This window comes from Bombina bombina, chromosome 4 (assembly GCF_027579735.1).
Source record: "Bombina bombina isolate aBomBom1 chromosome 4, aBomBom1.pri, whole genome shotgun sequence".
In the NCBI taxonomy this organism is placed as follows: domain Eukaryota; kingdom Metazoa; phylum Chordata; class Amphibia; order Anura; family Bombinatoridae; genus Bombina; species Bombina bombina.
Window position 1 is genome coordinate 482,560,522 of NC_069502.1, and position 27,262 is coordinate 482,587,783.

The 27,262-nt window shown below is 39.8% G+C and overlaps 1 protein-coding gene across 1 annotated transcript in view; it reads right to left on the reverse strand.

The window, feature by feature from the left end:
* The window catches only part of CILK1 (ciliogenesis associated kinase 1), a 249,510-nt gene that overhangs the window by 40,041 nt on the left and 182,207 nt on the right, over positions 1-27,262 (reverse strand). The window contains exon 13 of the mRNA XM_053710380.1: positions 10,554-10,667. Coding sequence (XP_053566355.1) covers positions 10,554-10,667 — 114 coding nt within the window. The remainder of the gene's footprint in view (positions 1-10,553; positions 10,668-27,262) is intronic.

The following is a 27,262-nucleotide window of genomic DNA, read 5'->3' on the forward strand; positions in this document are numbered from 1 at the left end:
TCTTGAAGGCAGAGATTCTCCCCATCCAGGATATCTCTCTGTATCTGGTGCGAGTAGTTCTCCTCCACTACCTTTTTCGGGTCATGTGAGATGAACACCCCCAGATGTTTAATGCCATTTCTATTCCATCTAAAGGAATATTGCTCCCGGAGGCTGACAATTTGGGTCTCAGGTATATTTAGGGGATAGGCCTCAGTTTTATCAACATTTAGTTTATAGTACGAAAGAGTACGAAAAAGTCTAAATAGATCCAAGAGGGGGGGGGTAGCGATCTAATGGGATCCGATAGAAAGGCTGTGAGGTCATCAGCAAAAAGGCTCAGTTTCTGAAGGGTACCATGAAGAAAGAGGCCTTTAATATCTGGGTGTTGGAGTATTGCGGCTGCTAAGGGCTCGATGGCTATGGTGAATAGAAGTGGGGACAGGGGACACGCCTGTCTGGTTCTGTTACCAAGTGAAAAAAGAGGTCGGAACAGAAGCCCAACCCTCGCACTCTGGCTGTGGGGCCAGAATATAAGGCTCTAACGGCCACTTGAAAGGCTCTCGGGATACCCATTTGTTTCAGAACATCATCCATATAATCCCACCTGACCCTGTCAAAGGCTTTTTCAGCATCAAAAGACAGGGTCAGGAGTGGGAGGCCCATTCTCTGTGACTCTGTAAATATGTTCAAAAGTCTCCTAGTGCTGACAGAGTACTGTCTAGACAAGGTAAACCCAACTTGGTCTCTATGGATGATAGTAGGTAGCAGTTTAGATAATTTACTAGCCAAAATTTTAGCAAACAGTTTGACATCTATGTTTATGAGCGAAATGGGACGATAGCTAGAACATAGCTGAGGGTCCTTCCCTTCCTTAGGTATGGTTAAAATACTGGCTTCAAGGAACTCAGAGAGTAATGAGCCCGATACGAAGGCTTGGGTAAAGAGCCTCTGCAAGTAAGGTGAAAGAATGTCACTATAGGACCTATAGAATAGAGGGGAAAAAACGTCCGGGCCAGGAGTCTTATGGAGCTTTAACTGTTTAATTGCTCTCTTAATTTCAAGTAGATTGATAGGTTCGGATAGCTGCTCAACTCGGTCCTCTGTCAATTTAGGCATATTTAGTGTTTTAGGAATTCAGTTACAGGTGGCCCTCGGTTTACGCCGGTTCAATTTGCGCCGTTTCAGAATAACAACCTTTTTTTCAGTCATGGAACTGCTATTGAAATGCATTAAAAATCAGTGCACTAATTAAAATAGCCAGTAGGTGGAGCTGTCCGCTTGTGTTTCAGCAAACTTAAGCTAGTTTAACAGCCTGAAATTTATCTGTGTACACAGATCAGTCAAGACCTATCGAGCAAGATTTAGCAGCCACTTCCCTATTATCTTCCTGTCCAGCTGCTTGATATGAGGGTGCCTAACTGCCTATTAATCACTGCAGATTGAAATGCATAGAATAGGTGCAGAACCAATATTATCTAACATGCTAACAATGCAGAGAACTGTTTGCAGAAAAATGCAAGTAAAAAAACGTTTTTGTTCATTAAACTTAGTTTGATGATGATGCAATCTGTTGTGTAATTATTTTATTAGGTGATGTTTAGCAAATGTTTTTGTTCATTAAACTTAGTTTGTTGGTGATATAATCTATATTATTAGGTTTATAATGCTGTTTAGCATTTAAAGTCTTCATTTCAAACCTTTAAAAATAATGTATTATAGGTTACTTATGACAATTTTGAGAGGGGCCTGGAACCTAACTCCCTCACTTCCCATTGACTTACATTATAAACTGGGTTTTAATGTACAATGGTTTCGATTTACAACCATTCCTCCTGGAACCTAACCCCGGCGTAAACTGAGGGCTACCTGTATAGTCGGGCGTTCTGCTATGTCTATGTTTTCCTGTTTCACAATATTATATAAGTTCCCATAGTAGGTTCTAAATGCCTAACCTATCTCTTTTGGGGAGCAAACCACTCTACTTTCTGTTTTAATTTTTTGAATTCGGGATGACTTGAGTTTATTTGCGAGAAGCCGATCTGCTCGGTTTCCTTGGTAATAGAATAATTGTTTAAACTGGAGGATATTTTCCTGTATCCTTTGTAGCTCTTTATTTGTTATTTCTGCCCAAACCTCTCCAATACGCTTGGCTAATTTACTAGAAGGGCCTATTTTATTATCCCTCTCTAATGTTCTTAATTCTCCAAACAGCTGTGCTAGGGTTGCCCCCTTTTCTGGGCGTAGCCGAGCTGCTCTTTTTAGGAAAGTTCCTCTCATGTATGCCTTCATAGAGGCCCATAAGATGTCGTCTTTAGTCTGTCCTGCGTCATTGAGTGAGAAAAATTCTGTTAGGTCTTTGGCTGTCTGAGTTGACCATGGGTTCTTAGATAGTCTGAGAGTCTCCAAGAACCCCTCCCACCTCCTCTTGGAGAGAAGGTTAAGTCAACCGAGACCATATCGTGGTCTGACCATGGACACACTATGATCCGTGCTCGGGAAATATTGTCAAGAGACCACAGAGTCACAGAAAATCGTGTCTATTCGAGAGTAAGAGTTGTGGGCTCTGGAAAAGAACGTGTAGTCACGATCAGAGGAGTTTAAGCATCTCCAAGAGTCAAATAGGTTATATTGTGTCATGATATTCTGGAACTTCTTAGACTCTGTCACTACTTTATTATCGGGTTTGAGTTTCTTGGGGTGAATTTTGTCTAAAAATGGGTCCCAGGTGATGTTAAAATCTTCCGCCAACAGAAGAGGCCCTCGTCTTACTTTTGTAACTCTTTCCAATAGTCGCTGGAAGAATTGGCCTTGTTTCTAATTTGGGGCGTAAATATTCACCAAGGTACAAACTACATTATCCAATTCACATACAATAATAATAAATCTCTCTTCTGAATCTATAACACTCGGAGTATAAGCTATATTTCGTCTCAGGAGAATCACTACTCCTCTCTTCTAAGAGACATCTGTGGTGTGTATACAAGACATATGTAAGTGTGACTTTAGGGTGTGATGTGGTGAGTCAGTCCAGTGAGTCTCTTGAATAAAGGCAATGTCAATGTTGGATTTCTGTAAGTGTCTTAATAGGAGGCTTCTCTTAGTAGGGGAATTTAAACCCTTAACATTAAGGGTGGCTAGTCTGATTGGAGGCATAGAGGTAGTGTTGAGATGGGTCTGGAGTTCCAAATTTGTCTCTTTCCGAGAGGTAGATTTGAGGCCAAGACAAAGTCTTAGTGGTAGGGTACCAAGGCAGAAGAGAGTCTGAGAAAGAGAGGGGATAGAAGTAGAAGAAAAGATAGAAGAAAAGGGGAGAGAGGGGAGGGTAGGTACTTACAAATAGATATAACTCTGATGTTATAGAGGTAATTATCATAACAACCGTGAATAGATTCAGTATGCTTGCAATGAGCGCATATAAACGCTGTTCAAGGTCACACTGGAGAACCCTCAACAAGGGGCTCAGCGTGGCTCCATAGTAAGTATACATGTACTTACACTGTGGGGGGGGGGAGAGGGAAGGGGGTATAGGATATCCTGAAGGATAGGACATGCTTGTTAGTGCTAGGTAGTCTAAAAGTTAATCTATTACATGTAGGTAATTTAAAGTTTAATGTACTTAGTTTCTAATAAGTGGAGCATATGGTATATAGGGTATCTCCCTGGCCAGGAAGAAATTTTGGGGGTAGTTAAGGTTGTGGGAGGATTTCTTTCTCTCGGTCTTAAAAGGAGAGTGATCCTCGGTGAATGGGACCATGGGTTTAGAGAATGGGGGTCTCTTATTACAAATTACAGGGGATTGTTTAAGAGTTTGGGGCAGTCCCCCTGGAAAGAAACAGGGGGTAATTGCTGATTGTAAGACTATAGGTTAAGAGAGTGGGTGTTTTGGTTAAAAACTGGGAGCGGGACACTACTAAAAAGTATGATAGTTCTAAACGGATAAACTCTATTACTACAAATAGGGGCCTGTATTAGGTGTTTGTGGGTAAAATAAAGGAGGGATGTATAATAATGCAAACAGTATACAAAACCATCACCTAATCCTGAGCAGTTGAATTCTGTAGCAGTACATTTAAACCCAATACATTTCAATAGAACTTAATACATAACAAGTAATATGTTAAGATTGCCACCTAGAGCACGGTGGTGCTAGAATTAAGAAGGTCATGTGTGGAAGGGGGGGATCAGGAGCACCTGAACCAGACTAAATATCCACGGTTCCTCAGTAGAGTGGAACATCCTAGGCCCCTCCATCTACCTATCATGAGTTCCATCATCTGATATATCTAACTCTGAAAATCAATAACATTAATCAACAGTAAAACAACATAACTTTGACAGTTAGTAAATCCTGTGGAGAGACAACATCATCAAGAAAAAACAAGAACAGAAAACGAAAAGAAACCCTCTCCCCCCCCCCCCTCTGTTCCTCCCTTCTTTACTGAAAAGGATATGTGTAGAAAGGTGCTTTAAAGACCCTCTATGCAACATGTGGACCTATCAGTTTTTATGTCCCAGAGCATCAAGGAGGCTTCTGTTTATTCAGAGCAGGTCTTTTACTTTGCTGGGGTATACTTTGGGGTTGAGGTTGCCACAATGGAGCATTAATTCGCAGGGCTGGAAGCCCCGAGGAGGTGGTGGCCGGATCATCAGCAGAGGGTTCCAGAAGTTTCCATCTCTGAAGAAGTGAGCGGCCTGCTGGGGCGTCAAAGCTGTGTAAAGTTGACCATCTTTTGTGATGAGCAGCTTAACTGGGAAGCCCCATCGGTATCTGATCCCTTTATTACAAAGGATTCTAGTATAATCGGTGCAAGTTCTCCTCAAATAGAGGGTATGAGTAGAAAGATCCGGGAAGATCTGTATATTCTCGAATTTCTCAGAAAGGGTCTTTCCCTTCAGGGAAGTGCTGAGGAGTTTATTCTTGAAGACAAAATAATGAAGCCTAGCCACCACATCCCTAGGTTTGTCCATTGCTATATTTCTGGGTCTCGCGATTCTGTGAGCCCTATCCATCATAAGATCGCAGTCTGTGGCTTCAGGTATCAATTCTCTAAACAGTTCTTTCAGAAACGATTATATATCCTGTGGCTGGACCGTTTCTGGGACTCCCCTGATCCGAACATTATTTCTACGGGATCTGTCTTCGAGGTCCGCCATTTTCTTTTCCATATATGACATTTGGATGTCGAGAGATTCTGTATAAGCTAGGAGGTTAGAATGGTCCACAATAAGATCCTCTTGTTTTCTCTCCAATGTTTTCGTCCTGTCACCTATGGAGGCAATATCTCTTTTCAATTCGGCAGTAGACTTGTCAAATCTCTTTGTCAAAGAGTCATGATGGCTCGCCAATAGTGTAGTAATGGTTTCAACTAGATCTGGGTGAGTTTCAAGGCTAGCCATTTTGTGAGATAGAGAGGCCCTCAGAGTTTTATCTGGTATAGAATTGGAATCAGAATTGTCTTCATCTGAGGCCCCTTGATGAATGGATGGGGTAAAGCGATAATGCTCTAGCATTGATTTCTTCTGCGTACCCGCCTGTTTAGACTTCTTTCTTTGGCTGTGTGACATTGTTAGAGTGCAAATAGGATGAGTCTCTTAACATTCACGGTGTATATGGGGTTGCTGCAATAGTTGGGCCTAGCCTCAGAATTCCCAGCAATAAAGAAATGAAATAGGCCAGGGAGATAGAACTATTTATGGAATTACATTTGTGTACATATTGACTTCTAGATCTGGACTACTAAAAGGTATAGCTCTCTCTCATGCATAGGTTGGAGGCCACCAGAGACAAGACATTACAGTACAAGACGTCTCCATACCCCCTCCCAGCAAAAGACATCAGAGAGCAAACACCATTTAAGGCGATACAAATGGAGGGGTATGAGTCAGTAAGGCAGCAGAGTTCTGAAGTAGCAGACAGCAAGGCAGAAGTAAAACACTTATTTCTTTTCTAACAGATGCCTAGCAGTTATAAATGGTTTCTTCAGTCTAGTTGCAGGTCTCTGTGTTTAGAAAAATTAAATATGGCGTTTTTCCCGCCTCTCTAGATCTTTGCTTTGGATGGACCTGAATAAAGTTATGCATGTGTATTATTTTTTCTGTTTGCTAATTGTTCCCCTCTATCATGTATTGCTATATCTTCTTATACATCTGTAGGGAGATCAGGTATTATACAACTATCAGAGTGCTTGTGACCTGCTGCCAGCTGCCCAGATTTGCAATCAAGTGAAGCACTGCTTAAATAGGGATTTTAAACAGTCAGTGTGGGTCACTTATGGTTCCTACTGACTAATGCCCTTATTTGCTTACCCCCTTGCTGGATACTGTGTACCGGAAGATGCTGGATGTAATTCTGGGGCTTTATTGTATTCAGGCCCACTTTGAATTGCGGAGTAGGCCGAAGCCGGGACCTTTCCTGAGGCTGTACCCGTCCTGCAGTTCCAGGGAATTAGGATGCGCTTTTTCTTTTAAATATTTAGCACCGGAACAACCAATTTGCTTCCAGGTGATGTTGCCACCGATTCACCTCCTGTTTGCTGAGGTTTTTTGCCTTTTATAAGGTGTTTTTAGGCACTTTTTGAGAGAGCTCTTTCTCTTTGCTTCTGCTCTCAATGGCGGCTAGCTCCGCCCCCTCTTAATTTGGTTTTGAAGGCTTTACAGGCTCCTCCGTTTGAGCCTATGCATTCTTTGGGCATTAAACTACTTTCTTGGAAAGTGTGGTTTCTTTCGGCCATCTCTTCTGTTAGAAGAGTTTCTGAATTATCTGCTCTTTCTTGTGAATCTCCTTTTCTGATTTTCCATCAGGATAAGGCAGTTTTGCAGACTTTATTTAAATTTCTACCTAAGGTTGTGAATTCTAACAACATTAATAGAGAAATTGTTGTCCCTTCGTTGTGTCCTAATCCTAAGAATTCTTTGGAGAGATCCTTACATTCTTTTGATGTGGTAAGAGCTTTGAAATAAGTTAAAGCTACTAAAGATTTTAGGAAGACTTCTAGTCTATTTGTTATCTTTTCTGGTTCTAGGAAAGGTCAGAAGGCTTCTGCCATTTCCTTGGCATCTTGGTTAAAGCTTTTGATTCATCAGGCTTATTTGGAGTCGGGTCAGGCCCCGCCTCAGAGAATTATAGATGATTCTACTAGATCAGTCTCCACGCTTTTAAGCATGAAGCCTCAGTTGATCAGATTTGCAAAGCAGCAACTTGGTCTTCTTTGCATACATTTACTAAATTCTACCGTTTTTATGTATTTGCTTCTTCTGAAGCAGTTTTTGGTAGAAAAGTTTTTCAGGCAGCTGTTTCAGTTTGATTCCTCTGCTTATGTTTGAGGTTTTTTTTTTCATTATGAGAATAAACTTATATTTTGGGTTGTGGATTTATTTTTCAGCGGAAAATGGCTGGTATTTTATCCCTCCCTCTCTAGTGACTCTTCTGTGGAGTTCCACATCTTGGGTATTACTATCCCATATGTCACTAGCTCATGGACTCTTGACAATTACATGAAAGAAAACATAATTTATGTAAGAACTTACCTGATAAATTAATTTCTTTCATATTGGCAAGAGTCCATGAGACCCACCCTTTTTATGGTGGTTATGATTTTTTGTATAAAACACAATTATTTCCAAATTCCTTTGTTGATGCTTTTTACTCCTTTCTTTATTACCCCACTACTTGGCTATTCGTTAAACTGAATTGTGGGTGTGGTGAGGGGTGTATTTATAAGCATTTTGAGGTTTGGGAAACTTTGCCCCCCATGTTAGGATTGTATATCCCATACGTCACTAGCTCATGGACTCTTGCCAATATGAAAGAAATCAATTTATCAGGTAAGTTCTTACATAAATTATGTTTATTTGCACTTGCTATAGAAGTACTTACATAATATTCTCGATTATGCCTCTTGGCCTGCAAAGCCTAAAATATATTTTTTTTTTATTTTATAAATATTTTTTTTCTTTATTGAATAGAAATGCACTGTACAGTAATATTAGAGTAGCATTACATCAGAACATAACAGATAACATAGTATGTTTGGTTTACAAAAGTATACATTGCATATATTGGAATAATCAGAAATAGTAAAGTAGGTGTGTCATAAATGTGCAGTCTCATAGTAGTCAATATTGAAACAAAGAAAAAAAAAAGATAGGTATCGGGCATTATTTGGCCCTAGAAGAGGGGTGAATAGAAAGTGAGCCAACCGAGCCCACGTACAAATTTGTCAGACAACTGAATAAATAGGGATTATACACATCTCCCTCAGATAGGGAATAAAGGAAGAGATACAAAGAAGAAAGAGGGAGGTAGAGGAAGAGAGAGAGATAGAGGGAAAAAAAAGGGGGGGGGGGAGGGGAAGAATGAAAGGGAACGGAGTAGAGGAGGAGAGAGTATGAACTCTCTCCTCCTATTTCAGGGGTAGATCGCGCTACTGAAGGGACTCACTCATCGGAGTTCGAACCAGTCAGACCATGTCTCCCAGTAAGAGTCCAAGGTACCATTTTCGCCGGCGACATATCTCTCCATCGTAGCGAAATGATTTATCACATCACAGATCTCATTTAGATTTGGAGGCTCTGTTTGTTTCCAAGCCCGAGCTATGCACAGTTTAGTCGCTGCCAGGACGTAAATTAGGAACTTCTTGGTATTCAAGGAGAAAGACCTCGGAAGAATATGGAGCAAGGCCATCCCAGGCGTCAGGTGGACATCGAGATTCATGGAGCTGAGCAATAATTCAACCTCATTTCATAGGGAGGTGATCTTCGGACAGCTCCACCAGACATGGATGTCAGAGCCCTCGCCATTGCACTGTCTCCAGCACTCTCTGGTAGAGGACGGGAACATCGCTGCCAGTCGAGTTGGGACTCTATACCACTTCAACACTCCTTTCATATATGTCTCAAAGACTGTGACGCAGTGAAGCGTCTTTTTAGTGAGAGTAATTGCATAGGCAAGGTAGGTCTTCTTCAGGAATAGAGATGTCGAGCTCACGACACCAAGCGCGTATCTGCCATGGCACCCCTGGTGTACAGTCGTTTAGAAGTGTGGTATAGTGAAACGAGATGGGACGGGATCTCAGCGCTCCCGTACACCACCTAGACTCCCATCCTGTCTTTCCTCTGAGAGCAGTCGTGGGGAATCCCCTAGCCTTGACCACACCGAGCACTCTGAAGCTCTCGAAGCGGAACCATAGGGGGTTGTCCCCCCCGGGCTCCGCTAGTTGTGAAGCCGTCGTAAGGGTACCCGAGTGATACAGATCAGAAACCTTTGTGATGTCTTTACTTTTCCAGAAATCAAAATTAATCTCCGGTGAGTTCCAGAGTAAACCCCTCAAGCTCTGAATAGGAGAAGGGTAGGGTGAAACACCCTGTCTGTGGCAAAGTTCATACCAGATACGTAAAGATTGACTGACAATAGGATTATGGATCTTAGCCAAGAGGTTCACGTGCTTGGGAACCCAGATGGCATCCCGAAGGTCTAGATCTACCGGCAAAGCTAGTTGTTCCAAGTAATACCAGCCTGGTCTATCCGTCTCTACTCCCCATGCGGTAATATGTGTAAGTCTTGTTGCTTCATAATAGAGATATATGTTTGGAAACGCAACACCCCCCTTGGAAAAGGGTCTCTGGAGGATTTTATATGCTATTCGAGGAATCCCGCGTCCCCACACATATCTGAGGAAGACTCTATGGATCTGTTGAAGAATCCGATGAGGCACATTAAAGGGGAGGCAGCGAAATATGTATAAGGCCTTCGGGAGGAGTGACATCTTAAGCGTGGCGACACGGCCTAGCCATGAAATCTCACGATGGTCCCATGATATCGCCAAGGATTTAATTTCGGCCGTCAACTTATCAAAGTTGAGTTTGATCATGGTGTCTGTGTTGTCACTGAGCATTACACCTAAGTGAGTTAGGTAATTTGTAGACCACTGGATGTCCCGCAGTGCATTTAGTCGTTCTGTGGGAATATTCATGGCGTATGCTTCAGTCTTAGCTACATTAGACTTGTAATAGCTATATCGGCCAAATTTATCAATTAGGTCAAAGACCCTCGAGATCGAAGACTCCGGGTTAGTCAAAAAAAGAGTCACGTCATCCGCAAAGAGGGCAATCTTTTCTTCACGTGACGGGTATGTAACACCAGTAATACCTTCTGATAGACGTATTGCTTGAGCAAAGGGCTCCATCACTAAGGAGAAAATTAAAGGGGACAGGGGACACCCCTGTCTGGTGCCATTAGAGATGTTTATTACCGGTGAGCAGAAACCTGGGCCCCTGATACGAGCATGGGGTGATGTGTAGAGGGCCTTGATGGCTACAACGATTTGGGGAGGAAAGTTAAACACTTTGAGGACTTCCCATAGGTACTCCCACCGTACCCTATCAAAGGCCTTTTCGGCGTCTAAGAAAGCCTAAAATATTTATCCCTTAACAGAAAAGGGTTGCTGAGTGCTGACCCTGATTCATACCTTTGTTTTATGGCAAAAGTGTGTTTTTGATATACATTACATACTCAATGACAGACAACACATCAATAAGTAATTTAAAGTAAGAGTATTATGTAATAAACTTACTAGGAATTGGATCTGTAAGAGGTGCTAAATGCATATTCGGTGCAATAGGGCCCATTTCCTTCTTAAAGTAGGATGGAATATAGCCAGCAACTTGTCCATTGCTTCCAGTGTGCCCTTAAAATAAAGAAATAAATTAGCTGAAATGAATTTAATACTTTACTAGCAAATAAAACATGGTCATTTTAACCTACATTTTTATAAAAGTAACCACCCCAAAAAATATATATATTTTTTTAATTATTTTTTTTAAGATAGCAAATTATCCTAAAATAAAAACAAAAAACTGTACCTTAGGGGTTGAGTTTTTTGTTCAACTAGTGTAGGCTACAAGCCTATACATATTAGCACAAGAGTAGATCATTTTAGTCATTACAGATACAGACACTGCATACACCGAGATAAGGCAACATCTTTAATGTTTTGAGTCCTGACTATAGATGATTGTGTTAGGCACTGTAATTTTACCAAAACACAGAAAAGAGGAAATGTAATGCGCTTGAAATTGAACCCATTTTCTGCTAGGTGTTTTTAATCAAGCCTTTTTGGGAATGCGTATTACATGGATAAATGAACTGAATATAATTGAATACTATTGACCACTCCAGTACTGCTGTAAAATGAACTGAGCATGTATTACAAGAAACACCCACAAAGTATTAAATTCACAGCCTACTATAAAACATTTTTATTCATGGAACTCCCATGGAAAGTTATGCAGACATCCAGTAAAAGTTTGCATCGCAGACCCTCAGAGAGTGTAGCCCATAAATAGTCTTACATTTATATCCTTAAAGAGATGGGAAAGTAAAACTTAAACCTGCATGATTCAGACAGAGAATGTAATTTTAAGACACTTTTAAATTCACTTCTATTTTCAAATGTGCTTCGTTCCCTTATTATCCCTTGTTAAAAATGAATACACACATATACACTAGTGGGAGCTGCTGCTAATTGGTGCCTGCACACATTCGTCTTTTGTGATTGGCTAAATAGATGTGTTCAGCTAGCTGCTAGTAGTGCAATGCTGTTCCTTCAGCAAAGGATAACAAGAGAATGAAACAAGTTTGATAATAGAAGTAAATTGGAAAGTTGTTTAAAATTGTACGTTCTATCCAAACCAGAAAAGAAAATTTTGGAGTTTACTATCCCTTTAAGGCTCTATTAGAGGTGAAAGTTCAATCCCATGTTATTTGGATCTAGCAAAATCATAAAATTACAGGACTTAAATTGACTTCTTTCTGGAGTTTAGATTGTAATTGTAAGTAACATTTTCATTTCGATTCCTATCTCCACGTTACAAACAGATTCTAGTAAAAGCTAGCACTCTTTCACTGGTATGTGTGTCTATATAAAGTGTATACTCCATGTACCATCAAACTCTACTCCTGTTCAGAGTCTGTGATGCCTGACTGGCACAATAAACAGTGATACAATGGTGGATTTAACTAGAATATTTTTTGCTAACACAAGTATATTACTACTTTAAAAGGGACATGAAACCCAAATATTTTCTTTTATGATTCAGATAGAGCAGTGTTTTTCAACCGCAGTCCTCAAGTACCCCCAACAGGCCAGGTTTTAATTACAGCTGAACCAGTGCACATGTGAAGTAATCAGCTGATTAGTAACACAATGGTTACTAACCTGCTCTCACCCATAAGCTGATTACTTCAACTTTGCACTGGTTCAACTATAATAAAAACCTGGCCTGTTGGGGGTACTTGAGGACCATGGTTGAGAAACAATGAGTTAGAACATACAATATTAAACAACTTTCTAATTTACTTCTTTTATCAAATTTGCTTCATTCTCTTGATATCCTTTGTTGATAGAACAGCAATGCCCTACTGGGGGCTAGCTGAGTACATTGGATGAGCCAATGACAAGAGGCATATGTTAAGCTACTAATGAGCAACTAGCTCCCAGTGGTGCATTACTGTTCCTGAGACTACCTAGGTATGTCTTTCAACAAAGGATATCAAAAGAACAAACACAATGTTATAATAGAAGTAAATCGTTAAGTTGTTTAAAATCACACGTTCTTTCGGAATCATAAAAGTTTAATTTTGACTTTACTGTCCCTTTAAGGATTAATAATGCTAAAATCTTAGGCTACTGTGCATGTAAATGTATTGGAAACTTCTACAGTTATGCAAACTACAAAAAAAAAAAAAAAACAAACCCTTTATTGCTGCCCTAGAATAACATGTGCTATTATTCACATGTGCTCTCCAAGTATTTAGTTGAAATAATTTTTATTGTCATGGATCACATCAAATACAACATAATAAAACAGTGTGCTGGATTACAATGTCCTAGTATTCTTAAAACAATTAAAGTTTTCAGTACCCTGTTTATATCATTTTCATCAATTTTTCTCCCCCCTTCCCCTCTGCCTTCCCTAACTCCCTCTCCACTCCCTCCTCCCTATTATCCCATTTCCCTAAACCTAAACTTCATAACTGTATACAAAGAAAAACCTTTAACTTTAAACTTTTCCCGTCGAGCAATGACAATGTTGTAGATTTCTTTAGACCGCTATATCTATATTTAAGAAAGTTCCTATTCTCTCCAATTTAATTGCCCTAAAAAAAGCCTTATTGGTTACTTAGTGTTGACCTGTATGTACCTACATATTTCTGTTTATTTAAAATCCAGTGTATCCACATGTTTTGGAATCTCTCAGATGTCCCTTGTATCCATGCAGCTGATTCTAGCATATTATAAACATCTTCAATTTTGATCATTACCTCACCCCATTCTGGAGCCCCCACTTTCCATTTTCTAGCTATACATATTCTGGTTGCTGTACATATAATATTAACCCATCTATTAGTAATTGAGTTCAGCGACTCCTGGGGGATATGTAGTAAGGCCTGTGAGGCTGATAATGTAAAGGAGTCGTCTAGAATCACCTTAAATATTTGAGAAAGCTTGTCCCATGTAGGTTGTATCTTTGGACACTCCCACCACATGTGAAAATAGGTCCCTATCCCTATACATCCCCGATAACATAATCTACTACCCTGTGTGGTGTAATGTGAGCATTTCAGTGGTGTAAGGTACCATCTATATGAGGTTTTTATTGAGTTTTCGATAAGGTCTGCCCCTATTAAGCTTCTCCTCATTGAGGAGAAAATCTGGCTCCAATATTCTCTATCATAGCTTATAGCTAAATCTTGTTCCCATTTGTCATAAATTACCAACTTTGCTGAACTATTTGCTTCTTGAATGGCTAAGTATAAGCGTGTAATCATTTTTTTATTTCTACCGGGTGTCATTATCATTTGTTCCAGAGCAGTTTTTGGGCAGGCTGGGATGCTGCCTAGTCTATATGTATTTATAGCATGGGAAATTTGGAGATATAAAAACCAGTGCAATGTATTTGGGTGTATTTTATCTCTTAATTGTGTAAATGTCAACAACTTCCCATTGTCTAGGAAATCAGCTACCCTATAGAGGCCTTTATTTCCCCACTTATCTATTTGTTTTTGAAATTCTTTTGGGAGTAGTGTACTTAGAGGTATTATAACAGTGTGTGGCGAGAGTAATTTCATTGTATGTGTTAGTGACCTCCACATAAGCTTAGAATCTTCTGTAATTTTTAGTTTAATTATCCTCTGGTCTTTTGGATCTGAGGGTTTCCATAATATATCTCCCGGAGTGCTTAGTCTTCCAATATCTGCTTCAATACATGGCCATGTCATCCCCTGGCAATCTTTACATAAAAGAGCATTTTGTGCCAGTCTGGCAGCATGATAATAATCTCTAAGATTAGGGACTCCTACACCTCCCAATAGCTTGTGTTGTTTTAAAATATGAGCAGCTATTCTAGCTGTTTTATGTCCTCTTATAAATTTAATAATTTCAGATTGTAGTTCTTCAAGCTCTTTTATTGGGATTTTAATAGGTAAAGCTCTAAATAGATATAACAGTCTTGGAAGGACATTCATTTTAATGGCCGATAATCTGCCATACCAAGAAAAGTTCCCTTTCTTCCATTTCAATATATCTCTTCTTATAGTTTTGTAAATTGGGATGTAGTTTGCTTTATACAATGTTTCTATGGTGTCTGTGATTTGTATTCCTAGATATTTTAGGGAATGATTAACCCATTTAAAATCAAAGTTCGCTTCTATCAACTTTTGTGTGTGTGTTGGTAATGATAGAGGGAGTGCTTCACATTTATCCGAATTTATTTTGTAACCCGAAACTTTGGAAAAATCTTCTAATAATTGGTACAAATTAGGGAGGGAAAGCATTGGTTTTGTAATTGTAAGCAAGATATCGTCTGCAAATAAAGTTAGTGTTTGTTCCCCTTTATTTAATTTAACCCCATGGATATCCTTAGAGTTACGAATACAAGACGCCAAAGGTTCTATGCACAACGCAAATAAAAGTGGAGATAATAGACATCCCTGACGAGTTCCATTCAATATATTGATAGGTCGAGACTGATATCCCGCTGCCCTTATTGTTGCTACTGGATTTGTGTATATATTTTTGATTGCCCCCCTAAATTTACTACCGAATCCCATATATTCGAGAACTGCCATCATATATTGCCAATCTACTCTGTCAAACGCCTTCTCCGCATCCAGAGAAAGGAGCAGAGAAGGCTTTTCTGTTCCCTTCAGATATTCTATCAGCGTCACTATGCGTCTTACATTATCAGGGGCCTCCCTATCTTTAATAAACCCTACCTGATCAGGGTGGATCAATGAAGGTAAGTATTGTTTAAGCCTGTTTGCTAGGATTTTGGTGAGAATATTGAGATCTTGGTTAATTAAGGAAATTGGCCTATAATTTTGTACTATTTTGGGGGTTTTCCCTGGCTTAGGGATTACTACTATCTTGGCCTGTAAAAGTTCAGAGGGAACCGGCGTGCCTGACATGACATCTTTACAAAATTTATGTAGGTGGGAAGTCAAATTAGTTCTAAATAGCTTGTAGTAGTCTCCTGAAAATCCATCGGGACCTGCTGCCTTTCCTATTTTAAGATCTTTAATAGCTGCACACACCTCAGTAGCAGAAATCTCTGCATCCAGTGCCTCTGCGTCCGCTTTGTCTAATTTTGGCAGATTCGCTAACATTAGTAGTTTATTTCTTAGGGTCTCTATCTGAGGGGATTGACCCACCTTCTTCCCATCATACAGAGATTCATAGTATTTGGCAAAACATTCTGTAATTTCTTGCGGATGAGATGTCATAGTACCATCTGGTTTTTGAATTTGTGCTATTGTGAAAGATTTTGTTCTCTCTCTTAGCTTATGGGCCAGGTATCTATCTGGCTTGTTTGCATATAGGAAATAGTAAGTTTTTAATTTATTAATGGACCTCACTGAATTATCAGATAAAATTTTAGCCAGTTCTTTTCTTTTATTTGTCAATGTGTCTAGTGATAGTTGGGATAGTGTATTTTGATGTGCCTTTTCCAAGAGATCAATCTCTTGTTGCAAGGTAGCTACCACAACCCTACTCTGTTTTATATATAAAGCTTTTTCCTTTATAAGTAACCCTCTAATATATGGCTTATGTGCAGCCCATATGGTTACTGGGTTGATTGCAGGGTCTACGTTTAATTTCCAGTACTCTTCCAGACTCTTTAATATTTTAGTTTGTATACCTGGTTGCTTTAGTATTGTAGGGTCGTATGTCCAGGATCTTTGTCTTTCTACATTAATAAGACCTTTTAGTTGTATCTGTATTATGGAATGGTCTGACCATACTGAGGCGTGAATGGATGAAGAGATTAGGTTTGGTAATAGAATTTGGCTAATAAATATATAGTCGAGTTTGGTATATAGTTTTATGTGCAGGTGAGTAGTATGTGTGGTCATTTGTTTGTCCATATAATGTTGTCCAAGTGTCATATATATTATGATTCTCTAAAGATCCCCTAATGGATTTGGTAATAGAGTTAAGTCTTAATTGTTTATTTGTAAGTTTAGATGTATTAGTATCCCTTAAAATCTTTAAGTTTACATTAAAATCCCCAGCCAATATTATCAAGGTTTGAGACCATTGGGTCAGTAAATGCGAAAGATTATCAAAAAATGTTTGTTGTTGCTCATTAGGTGCATATATGTTACAGAGTGTGACTTGTTTGTCTTGCACAGTCCCCCTCACTATGAGATATCTGCCTTCCTTATCACCTCTTCTTTTATAAATTGAATGGAATTATGAATAAGTATTGATACTCCTCTTTTCTTTTTATCGGTTGTAAAGTGAAAGTGTTGCGAGTATTGTTTGTCCCAATATTTAGGGATTTGATGGTGTGTAAAATGTGTCTCCTGTAGGAAAATGATTTTAGCCTTCATATTGTTATATTGGGTAAGTGCAGTTTTCCTTTTAACAAACCTCTTACATTATGGGAGATTATCTTCCATCTAGAATCCATAATTGTGCATTTTCCCTCTCCCCTCCTCATACCTGAACATCAATGCCTCCATTTTCTGACTAACAACTGCTCTCTTAGTGTCTATCCTGTTATGGAGAAACTTTCCTGACCACTGCTCGACGATACTTGAAACAAAAAAACAACAAAAACATAAAAAACATAGCTCAACATTAAACAACAACAAACTATTAAACAATCTGTAATCCTTCAAGTTATTCTTGTTTGTCTGCAACATCAAATCTATCTAAGTGGGTGTGCAGCTAAATATTACATAATGTATCTTATATAATAATGAATTGAAAAAACATAATTTATGCTTACCTGATAAATTTATTTCTCTTGTAGTGTATTCAGTCCACGGATCATCCATTACTTATGGGATATATTCCCTTCCCAACAGGAAGTTGCAAGAGGATCACCCAAAGCAGAGCTGCTATATAGCTCCTCTCCTCACATGTCATATCCAGTCATTCGACCGAAACAAGACAAGAAAGGAGAAACCATAGGGAGCAGTGGTGACTGGAGTTTTAATTAAAATTTAGATCTGCCTTAAAAAAGACAGGGCGGGCCGTGGACTGAATACACTACAAGAGAAATAAATTTATCAGGTAAGCATAAATTATGTTTTCTCTTGTTAAGTGTATTCAGTACACGGATCATCCATTACTTATGGGATACCAATACCAAAGCTAAAGTACACGGATGATGGGAGGGACAAGGCAGGAACTTAAACGGAAGGAACCACTGCCTGTAGAACCTTTCTCCCAAAAACAGCCTCCGAAGAAGCAAAAGTGTCAAATTTGTAAAATTTTGAAAAAGTGTGAAGCGAAGACCAAGTTGCAGCCTTGCAAATCTGTTCAACAGAGGCCTCATTCTTAAAGGCCCAGGTGGAAGCCACAGCTCTAGTGGAATGAGCTGTAATTCTTTCAGAGGGCTGCTGTCCAGCAGTCTCATAGGCTAAACGTATTATGCTGCGAAGCCAAAAGGAGAGAGAGGTTGCCGAAGCTTTTTGACCTCTCCTCTGTCCAGAGTACACGACAAACAGGGAAGAAGTTTGACGAAAATCTTTAGTTGCCTGTAAATAGAACTTCAGGGCACGGACTACGTCCAGATTATGCAAAAATCGTTCCTTCTTTGAAGAAGGATTAGGACATAATGATGGAACAACAATCAGGTTTAGTACGCAGAACTACCTTGTCTGAATGGAAAATCAGATAAGGAGAATCACAATGTAAGGCAGATAATTCAGAGACTCTTCGAGCCGAGGAAATAGCCATCAAAAACAGAACTTTCCAAGATAAAAGCTTAATATCAATGGAATGAAGGGGTTCAAATGGAACCCCTTGAAGAACTTTAAGAACCAAGTTTAAGCTCCACGGAGGAGCAACAGTCTTAAACGCAGGCTTAATCCTAGCCAAAGCCTGACAAAAAGCCTGGACGTCTGGAACTTCTACCAGATGTTTGTGTAAGAGAATAGACAGAGCAGAAATCTGTCCCTTTAACGAACTAGCAGATAAGCCCTTTTCTAAACCCTCTTGTAGAAAGGACAATATCCTAGGAATCCTAACCTTACTCCATGAGTAACTCTTGGATTCGCACCAATATAAATATTTACGCCATATCTTATGGTAAATTTTTCTGGTAACAGGCTTCCGTGCCTGTATTAAAGTATCAATAACTGACTCAGAGAAGCCACGCTTTGATAGGATCAAGCGTTCAATCTTCATGCAGTCAGCCTCAGAGAAATTAGATTTGGATGGTTGAAAGGACCTTGTATTAGAAGGTCCTGCCTCAGAGGCAGAGACCATGGTGGACAGGACGACATGTCCACTAGGTCTGCATACCAGGTCCTGCGTGGCCACGCAGGCGCTATCAGAATCACTGATGCTCTCTCCTGTTTGATCTTGGCAATCAGTCGAGGTAGCAGCGGAAATGGTGGAAACACATAAGCCATTTTGAAAACCCAAGGGGCTGCCAGAGCATCTATCAGCGCCGCTCCCGGGTCCCTGGACCCATAACAAGGAAGCTTGGCGTTCTGGCGAGACGCCATGAGATCCAGTTCTGGTTTGCCCCAACGATGAATCAGTTGAGCGAAGACCTCCGGATGAAGTTCCCACTCCCCCGGATGAAAAGTCTGGCGACTTAGAAAGTCCGCCTCCCAGTTCTCCACGCCTGGGATGTAGATCGCTGACAGGTGGCAAGAGTGAGACTCTGCCCAGCGAATTATCTTTGAGACCTCCAACATCGCTAGGGAACTCCTGGTTCCCCCTTGATGGTTGATGTAGGCCACAGTCGTGATGTTGTCCGACTGAAATCTGATGAACCTCAGTGTTGCTAACTGAGGCCAAGCTAGAAGAGCAATGAATATTGCTCTCAACTCCAGAATATTTATTGGGAGGAGTTTCTCCTCCTGAGTCCATAATCCCTGAGCCTTCAGGGAGTTCCAGACTGCGCCCCAATCTAGAAGGCTGGCATCTGTTGTTACAATTGTCCAATCTGGCCTGTGAAAGGTCATCCCCTTGGACAGATGGACCCGAGAAAGCCACCAGAGAAGAGAATCTCTGGTCTCTTGATCCAGATTTAGTAGAGGGGACAAATCTGAGTAATCCCCATTCCACTGACTTAGCATGCATAATTGCAGAGGTCTGAGATGCAGGCGCGCAAATGGTACTATGTCCATTGCCGCTACCATTAAGCCGATTACTTCCATGCACTGAGCTACTGACGGGCGTGGAATGGAATGAAGGACACGGCAAGCATTCAGAAGCTTTGATAACCTGGACTCCGTCAGGTAAATCTTCATCTCTATAGAATCTATAAGAGTCCCCAGAAAGGGAACTCTTGTGAGTGGTAATAGAGAACTCTTTTCCACGTTCACCTTCCTACTATGTTAGTTGCAAGAGAATGACTGGATATGACATGTGAGGGGAGGAGCTATATAGCAGCTCTGCTTTGGGTGATCCTCTTGCAACTTCCTGTTGGGAAGGGAATATATCCCATAAGTAATGGATGATCCGTGGACTGAATACACTTAACAAGAGAAAGTGGATCTTTTATTCCTAGAGGGAGCATATACTAATAACTAATGGCATGGATGGTGCCATTTAGTCATATCTTATCAATCTCCAGTTCTTTATAATTTACTTAATGTTCTTTTTACGGACATAAATAAATATACTTTATACTCGTGCCATTATTTACTACTAGGAGATTGATATTCAAGTCTTTAACCACAACATGAGCCGTGACAATAACTCCTCAACACGGAGTAAGGCAAAGAAAGATTATACTTGTTAAAGAACATCAGTCAGTTCTCTCAGTCTCTTTAATCCTTCAGGGCCTTTGTTTCCTTTTAGAGACCTTTGTCCAACGTTCATTTTGAGCTGTTCCTCTTAATGGCTGTGTGGGTCTTTTGGTATTGTGTTGAGAGTTATCTGGAATCTCTGGACAATCCATCTTAAGCAGTTGGCAGAGACCTGGTATGTCTTGTTTCTCTTTGATAGTGATTGTTCTGCCCTCATGGTGTATGTGAAGTGCGAAAGGGAATCCCCATCTGTATAATATCTGATTTTTTCGCAGTAGTTGTGTCAGCGGACGGAGAGCAGAAAGCTTCTGCAGTGTTTTGATACAAAGGTCCTGGTAAAATTGTATGACTGAGCCCTGAAATTTAAAGGTTGGATTTTTTCTAGCTGCAGTCATGATTTCTTCTTTTTCTTGGAAGCGTAATAGTTTAATCATGACGTCCCTTGGTGGTTCTGTGTCCTTTGGTTTTGCTCTTAGAGCTCTATGTGCCCTTTCCATTTGGAATTTTCCATCCTCAGCAGAGCTTGTGATAGCCTGGAATAGTTGTAGAAGATAATTGCTTAATTCTGTTGTAACTATAGTTTCAGGGATACCCTTTAGACGTATATTACACCTCCTGCTCCTATTTTCCAGGTCTTCCAGTTTGTCGTTAATGTCTGCCAATTCCTGTTGTTGATCAGCCATTTGCTGAGTTATGGTTGTAATGTCTTCTTCCAGTGTTTCTTCTTTTTCTTCCAAGGATTCTAACCTGGATCCCAGTTCCGAGATATCCCATTTGATTTCAGTGAGACTGTTTGTAACAGTGTTCTGGAGGGTGTCCAGCTTTTCCCACATTTTGTCAAATATTGTGGATATGTCTTGTTTGGAGACAAGGTTCCTTATGTCACTTCTGGTAATGGGTGTATTATTACCCTCTGGGGATGTTGGTTCTGTAACTTCTTCCATTTCTTCCCCAGTTACAACAATTTCTTTATCATGAGCCTTTTCTCCTTTCTGAGGTTTAAAAAATATATTGGCTGCTGCAGGTTTATTTGTAGCATTTAGTTTACTTTGTCTTCTGACTGACATGATATAGCTCATATAATAAAATGGAGGAACACTTGAAATAATCTAGCTGTTGAACAAAGGATAGCAAGACCTCTGTTTATGTCCTGAAGTGGGAGAAAGTCTGCTGCAGCACTAGCGTTTTAATAGCACTAAACCGGAGTGGTTTACAGGAGAAAAATAAATTGCAGGGAGTGATTTATATAGGGTGAATGTTCTGTGTCAATGTTATTTTCCTTCCATCCAAAGTTTCTGAGTAGTTTTGGTGATATGCTGTGTACTATAGATAGGTACAATCTGTGTTATATCACCATACAATGCTAATTCTTTTTATGTGTTATTTTGTGATCCAGCTTTCACATTTCCTCTGCAGCCCGATTCATTAACATCATGTAGGATTAAAAGTCTTTATTAAATAGTAGGCATGTTGCTACTCAAGTCTCTCTTGCTGCTTATAATCACTTTATTAACATGTTGCCTCCCACATGGCTGATTCCCTGCTATGGCGTCTTAAAATTGTCTTTCTTCCTCAATCACCCTGTAGATTAATTGCTTGCCATATTCCCCTCTGAACTCCTTACCCTTTGATGTGGCAGCTTCCTTGCAGTTTTATCCTCCGTTTTCTGTCCATCTTATCTGATTTTTAGGAGACCGGCATTTTGGCTCTTTTTACTCCTCAGCTTGCAAGACGTCAAAGACTGCATGTCAGCTTTTACACTGAGCAAACTGAGTGGTCATAAAACACAGAGGATTGATGTATAAACACTCCGGTGGTGTTTTAGTGACCCTCTGGGAGCTTATGATAACCTTTTCTCCACTTTTCTTATTCACTGCACCCGGAGCTCACATATCACACGTCCTCCATTATGCCTGCCTTCCTCTCCAAGTATTTAAAGGGACATTAAGCCCAACATTTTGAGCCAATCACACGAGGCATCTATGTGCAGCCACCAATCAGCAGCTTCTGAGTCTATCTAGATATGCTTTTCAGCAAAGGTTATCAAGAGAATGAAGCAAATTAGGTAATAGAAGTAAATTAGAAAGTTGTTTAAAATGGCATGCTCTTGAGAAGTATATTAGAAAGTTGTTTAAAATGGTATGCTCTTGGCTCTAAGAGGTGTTCCGGAGGAGGAGCTTAGCACAGGTGGCTGAGCGCTCGAGCTCCAGCCCTAATGCACCTGGCGGTATTCTTCACGCGCCAAGCCCCGAGGAAAGGGGCTGCTACCGGGTCAGCAAAGGACACATGCTGCCGGAACACATAGTGGAAACTACAACCCACTGATACTGCAAACCCCTAGCTTGAAGGGGACCGAAAATAGAGTAAACCACACTTGGTAAAGCTTGAGAAAAGTAAAATTAAAGGTGCAGCATCTAACACCTTCTTCAACGTAACCATCTGCACGACTTGAAGCTTTGAGTAATATTTAATGAGTTGTTCTCAATGCCTTGTCCTCTCCTGCTGAGTTGCTGATTGAGCGATCTTCCCCCCCGGCGCAAAAACCAAGGACTGACTGCCGTGGTTGCTGAAAGTGGCTACTGTGGCCCGAGTTAAAACTCGTCTAAAAGTACCCTGCAAAACAGAGAGAGATTGAGGATTGCCTCCCCCCTCTCCCCCGCCGAAGTTGCGAGGGAGAGGGTGACTTTGTTTCCAACTGGGCCAGAGCTCCGAGAGGGTCGGGGTTACGGCTTACCTGTCCGGCATTTTCACAAAGAGGCAATCACAGAATTTGAAACATATCTGCTGCCGCTTTAGACTTCAACACAGGATATCCAACGGGCTCCCTTCTCCCCCACCGGTGCTGCGTGGGAGAGGGAGACCTGGTGAGTAGGACGAGTCGAGAGTCTGAGTGGGACCGGATGGCAGTGCCGATGCTGAGATCCGCAGCAAGAGAGTAGCTGCCGGGGTTGAGTGCACGTGTCCCGGTGGAGAATCTAGCACGAAGAATCTGCCGGAGCTCCCTCCTCCCCCACCGGTGTTGCGAGGGAGGAGTCGGGGTAAGGAGATTGTTGTTTAACGGTCAACGTTACACCGGAAATCTGCCGCCTACCACTAAATTGAAAAAAGGCCGATATATAAAAGGATAGAGCGCCGGCCGGAGGGTGAGTACACAATTTGAAGTTGGTGTCATATACTGGAACTTTGCTGAAGAGGGAATGTTTTGTGCAGGAGTAGGGGACAAAGGTAAAGAGATATAGCCAGAACATAAGGAGAAGGAGGGGAAGAAAAAAGGAAAAGAGCCTTAAGAACTGCACGTCAAAAATTCCCCTTTCAGGTGTAAAATGCCTCGCTACAATTTGTGTGCATAAACAGAAGGAAAGGAAAGGGAAGGGAAAAGGGGAAAAGGAGAAAGCGACGTGGGAATACAATCTAGGAGGTAAAGAGAAGAGAAAGAAGGAATAACAGTTTTACCCTAAAAGTTAAAATAATTACAAGTGAAAAGAACGGAAGCAGGAGAGAATAAAAGAATTGACTTAAGGGGAAAACGAAACACAAAGTTGCGAAAAATAGCTACAATGAACAGTAACCACATGCACTTCCTGGTATTAATATAAAATACATGTTTTAAAAAGTGGAATTTGGAAATAACAACCCAGGCACATTAATAGCATAAAGATTTGAATATAAAATCAGATAAATTGGAACTGAATTGTAACAAGGGAAAAGAACTGATCCTTGGTGCTGTCCTGATTTTTGCTTATTCCTGGTATTATATGTAAAAGTTATATGGGCCTGAATTTAAAGTGAATCAGATTCTGTGAATTGTTTTTGCATGTTCTGAGTCTTGATAAATGGTTCAAAATATTGTTGATGGACTGTATCTATTAAGAGATGGTATGTAATAATGGAGGCCAAAAGATATACCTGCTGATTACTATTTCATACAAAAAATATCTTTTTGCATTGCTAACCCCATTTCATTTGCTAGGGCTAGAATAAGATACTAATTTTTATACAGGATTTGAATAATAGGTTTCAAAGGTAATATCAGAAATAATGTTATTTCTTATAAAGGGCCATTCAACCTAATTTTTTCAAATAGATATTGGTAACTAAGCTACCAAATAGGAAGAGAAAAGTAAAAAGGGAATAACATACTTTACAAGTAGTAAGCCTCGCTGCTAACGCTTTTTCCTGAGTAATAAACTAGGGGATTTGAGACACCAGGAGTCAAAAAAGGGTATTTCTGCCACAGGAGTTGAGACTCACTGTTAAAGTGTTAAAATCTGTTACATAATCTCTAGCTGTACATGATTTTTCTTCATATAAGGGGGAACTTTTTATATTTTTTTTAATGTTCCCTTCACCCTTTTTCACTCCCTCCTCTCACCCAGTACACATAAGCACGAATAGTCACATAATAAATTAACTAGTTTTGGCTTCACACATTAATCTCACCAATCTCCCAACTATCCTCAAACACACAGAATCACGCTCATAACTTTAATTCACTATCTACCACTCAGGGTAGCTCCCCACAATTAAATAATTTCTTTTTCCTCACGTGCACGAATCACATGGATAAGTTTCTTAACACCTCTTCCAAGAATCTTTCCCCAAACATGGCAGGTAGAAGAGATAAGAAAACAAAGGGAGTCCCGGACTCTATGGCAGATGTTCATAATGTAACAAATCAAAATGTAACAAAGGATTCATTCAACATACAAGATTTAGTTACAAATATATCAGAAGCCTTGACCCCAAAATTTGAAACCTTAAAAACTGAAATAAAGCAAGACATAGTTTTATTATCACAGGAAATCAGACAGTTCTCGAACAGGTTACAAGAGATAGAACAAAGAATATCAGATGTAGAGGATCTCACAGTAGTACAAGACTCTAAGTTAGAAGATGCAGCTATAAAAATCCAAAAAATGCAGTTAAAACTTGAAGACCTAGAAAATAGGGCCCGAAGGAACAATATTAGGATTATAGGCTTACCCGAAGGGAAAAAATATAAAAACTTATCTCAATTTGTAACAGGAACTTTAAGTCAGCTTTTAGAAATACCAGATACGCAGGTAATAATTGAAAGGGCTCACAGAATGGGTCCCCCACCGGCAGATAATAATAAAACCAGCAGACCTAGACCAGTTATAGTACGCTTTTTGAACTACTTAGACAAAATTAAAATATTGCAAAATTACAGGAAGAAGCAACCTATTAGTATAGAAGGAGCCAAGATATTTTTGTTTCAGGATTTTTCAGTGGAAACTTCCACAAAGAGAAGAGAATTAGCACCCATCTGTACAAAACTTATTCAGAAAGGTTACAAGGTTAGTATGGGAGATAATATTCATTTTTTTGATAGTGCAAAAGATGCCGAGAATTTTTTTACAGAGTTAGAATCTCCAGGTTAAAGGCTGTGATTATAAGATGCTCTAAGAAAAGAACAATATATTTTTGTGTTTTTCATTATTCTGTTGTTATGACAGGTGTTGCAAAATAATAATATGTATATAGTAGTAAAACGGAGTTCCCTCCCAGCTAGGGAGATAGAGGAGGGGTTAGTCCCCCCCCTCACCCATTCAATTGAAGAAATTAGGGGGGCATTGTGGGGTTTTTTTTTTGTTTTGCTTTTTTTTTTTTTCCTTCCTTTCCCTCTCCCTCACTCTTCCTTCCTCTTCCTCTATGCGCTGTTTCAAAATTAATTAAACTATTCAGCCTAAGATGATAAAGACACAGGATAAGTTAAAAATAATTTCATGGAACGTGGGAGGCATCTCAACCCCTATAAAGAGAAAAGCCATAATATCTCATATGCGTAAGCTCCAAGCAGATATAATGTTTCTGCAAGAAACTCATTTAAATATTGAAGAAATGACGAAACTGAGAGGCTCTTGGATAAAAGAGGTAGTTGCTTCACCCAGTATTAGAAGGAAAAGAGGGGTAGCAATATTACTAGGTAAAAGGGTAGATTTTGATATAGTACAGGTAAGGAGCGACCCAGAGGGGAGATTTTTAATATTAAAAATTCGGATTGCCAAGCAAATTTATACATTATTTAACATATATGCACCAAATGAACTTGATCATGAGTTTTGGAATCAAATACAATCTCTGGCACTTTCTCTGTCAGAAGGTTATCTGATTTTAGGAGGGGACTTTAATATGTCCCCACAATCCCCCTTAGATAGACTGAGAAGTAATAATAAAAAAGTAAAGTCTAAAAAGGATAATCTAGAAACAAAAATATTTAAGAAACTTTTCCAAAACTTATCGGTCAAAGATATTTGGCGGGCCCAAAACCCAGATGAACGAGATTATACCTGTATCTCTAGAGCATTTAAAACATTATCTAGAATAGATTTATTCTTAATAGATGAGAGACTCTGTCACTATAACACTAAAGCAGGAATAACATCAATTGCTATCTCTGATCATGCTCCTATCACTCTTGAGATACAATTAAGTAATGTAAAAAAAGTAATAAAGAGATTCAGGTTTCCTTACTACTTGGCAAACGATTTTAAATTTAAAAAACATTTGAATGATAAATTTTCAGAATACGTTCAATTTAATTCAGATTACATCGACAGGCCAGAAATATTTTGGGGTGCTGCAAAGGCAGTTATTAGAGGAGAAATAACAGCGTATGCCGCAAAATTATCTAAAAAATTGAAGAATAGGGAGAAGGAAGCCACTAATTTTCTCATAAACTCATATAACAGCTATCTTATCCACAAGACACCTTTTTACTGGGCCAAATATACCAAAGCTAAAAAAGAAAGGGATGATTTAGCACTGCTTATAGAAACTCAAAAAGATCTCAAATTTCAGGCAAAAATTTACCGGTTTGGGAATAAATCGGGCAAATTACTAGCCAGATTGGTTAAAGGGGGAAAAAAAGCCCTCAATGATTGATAAAATACAACAGGAAGGGCATATGTTGACAAAACCCGAGCACATATCAGAGATCATCACAAAATACTATAAAGATCTTTACTCCTCAAGAACTGCTGA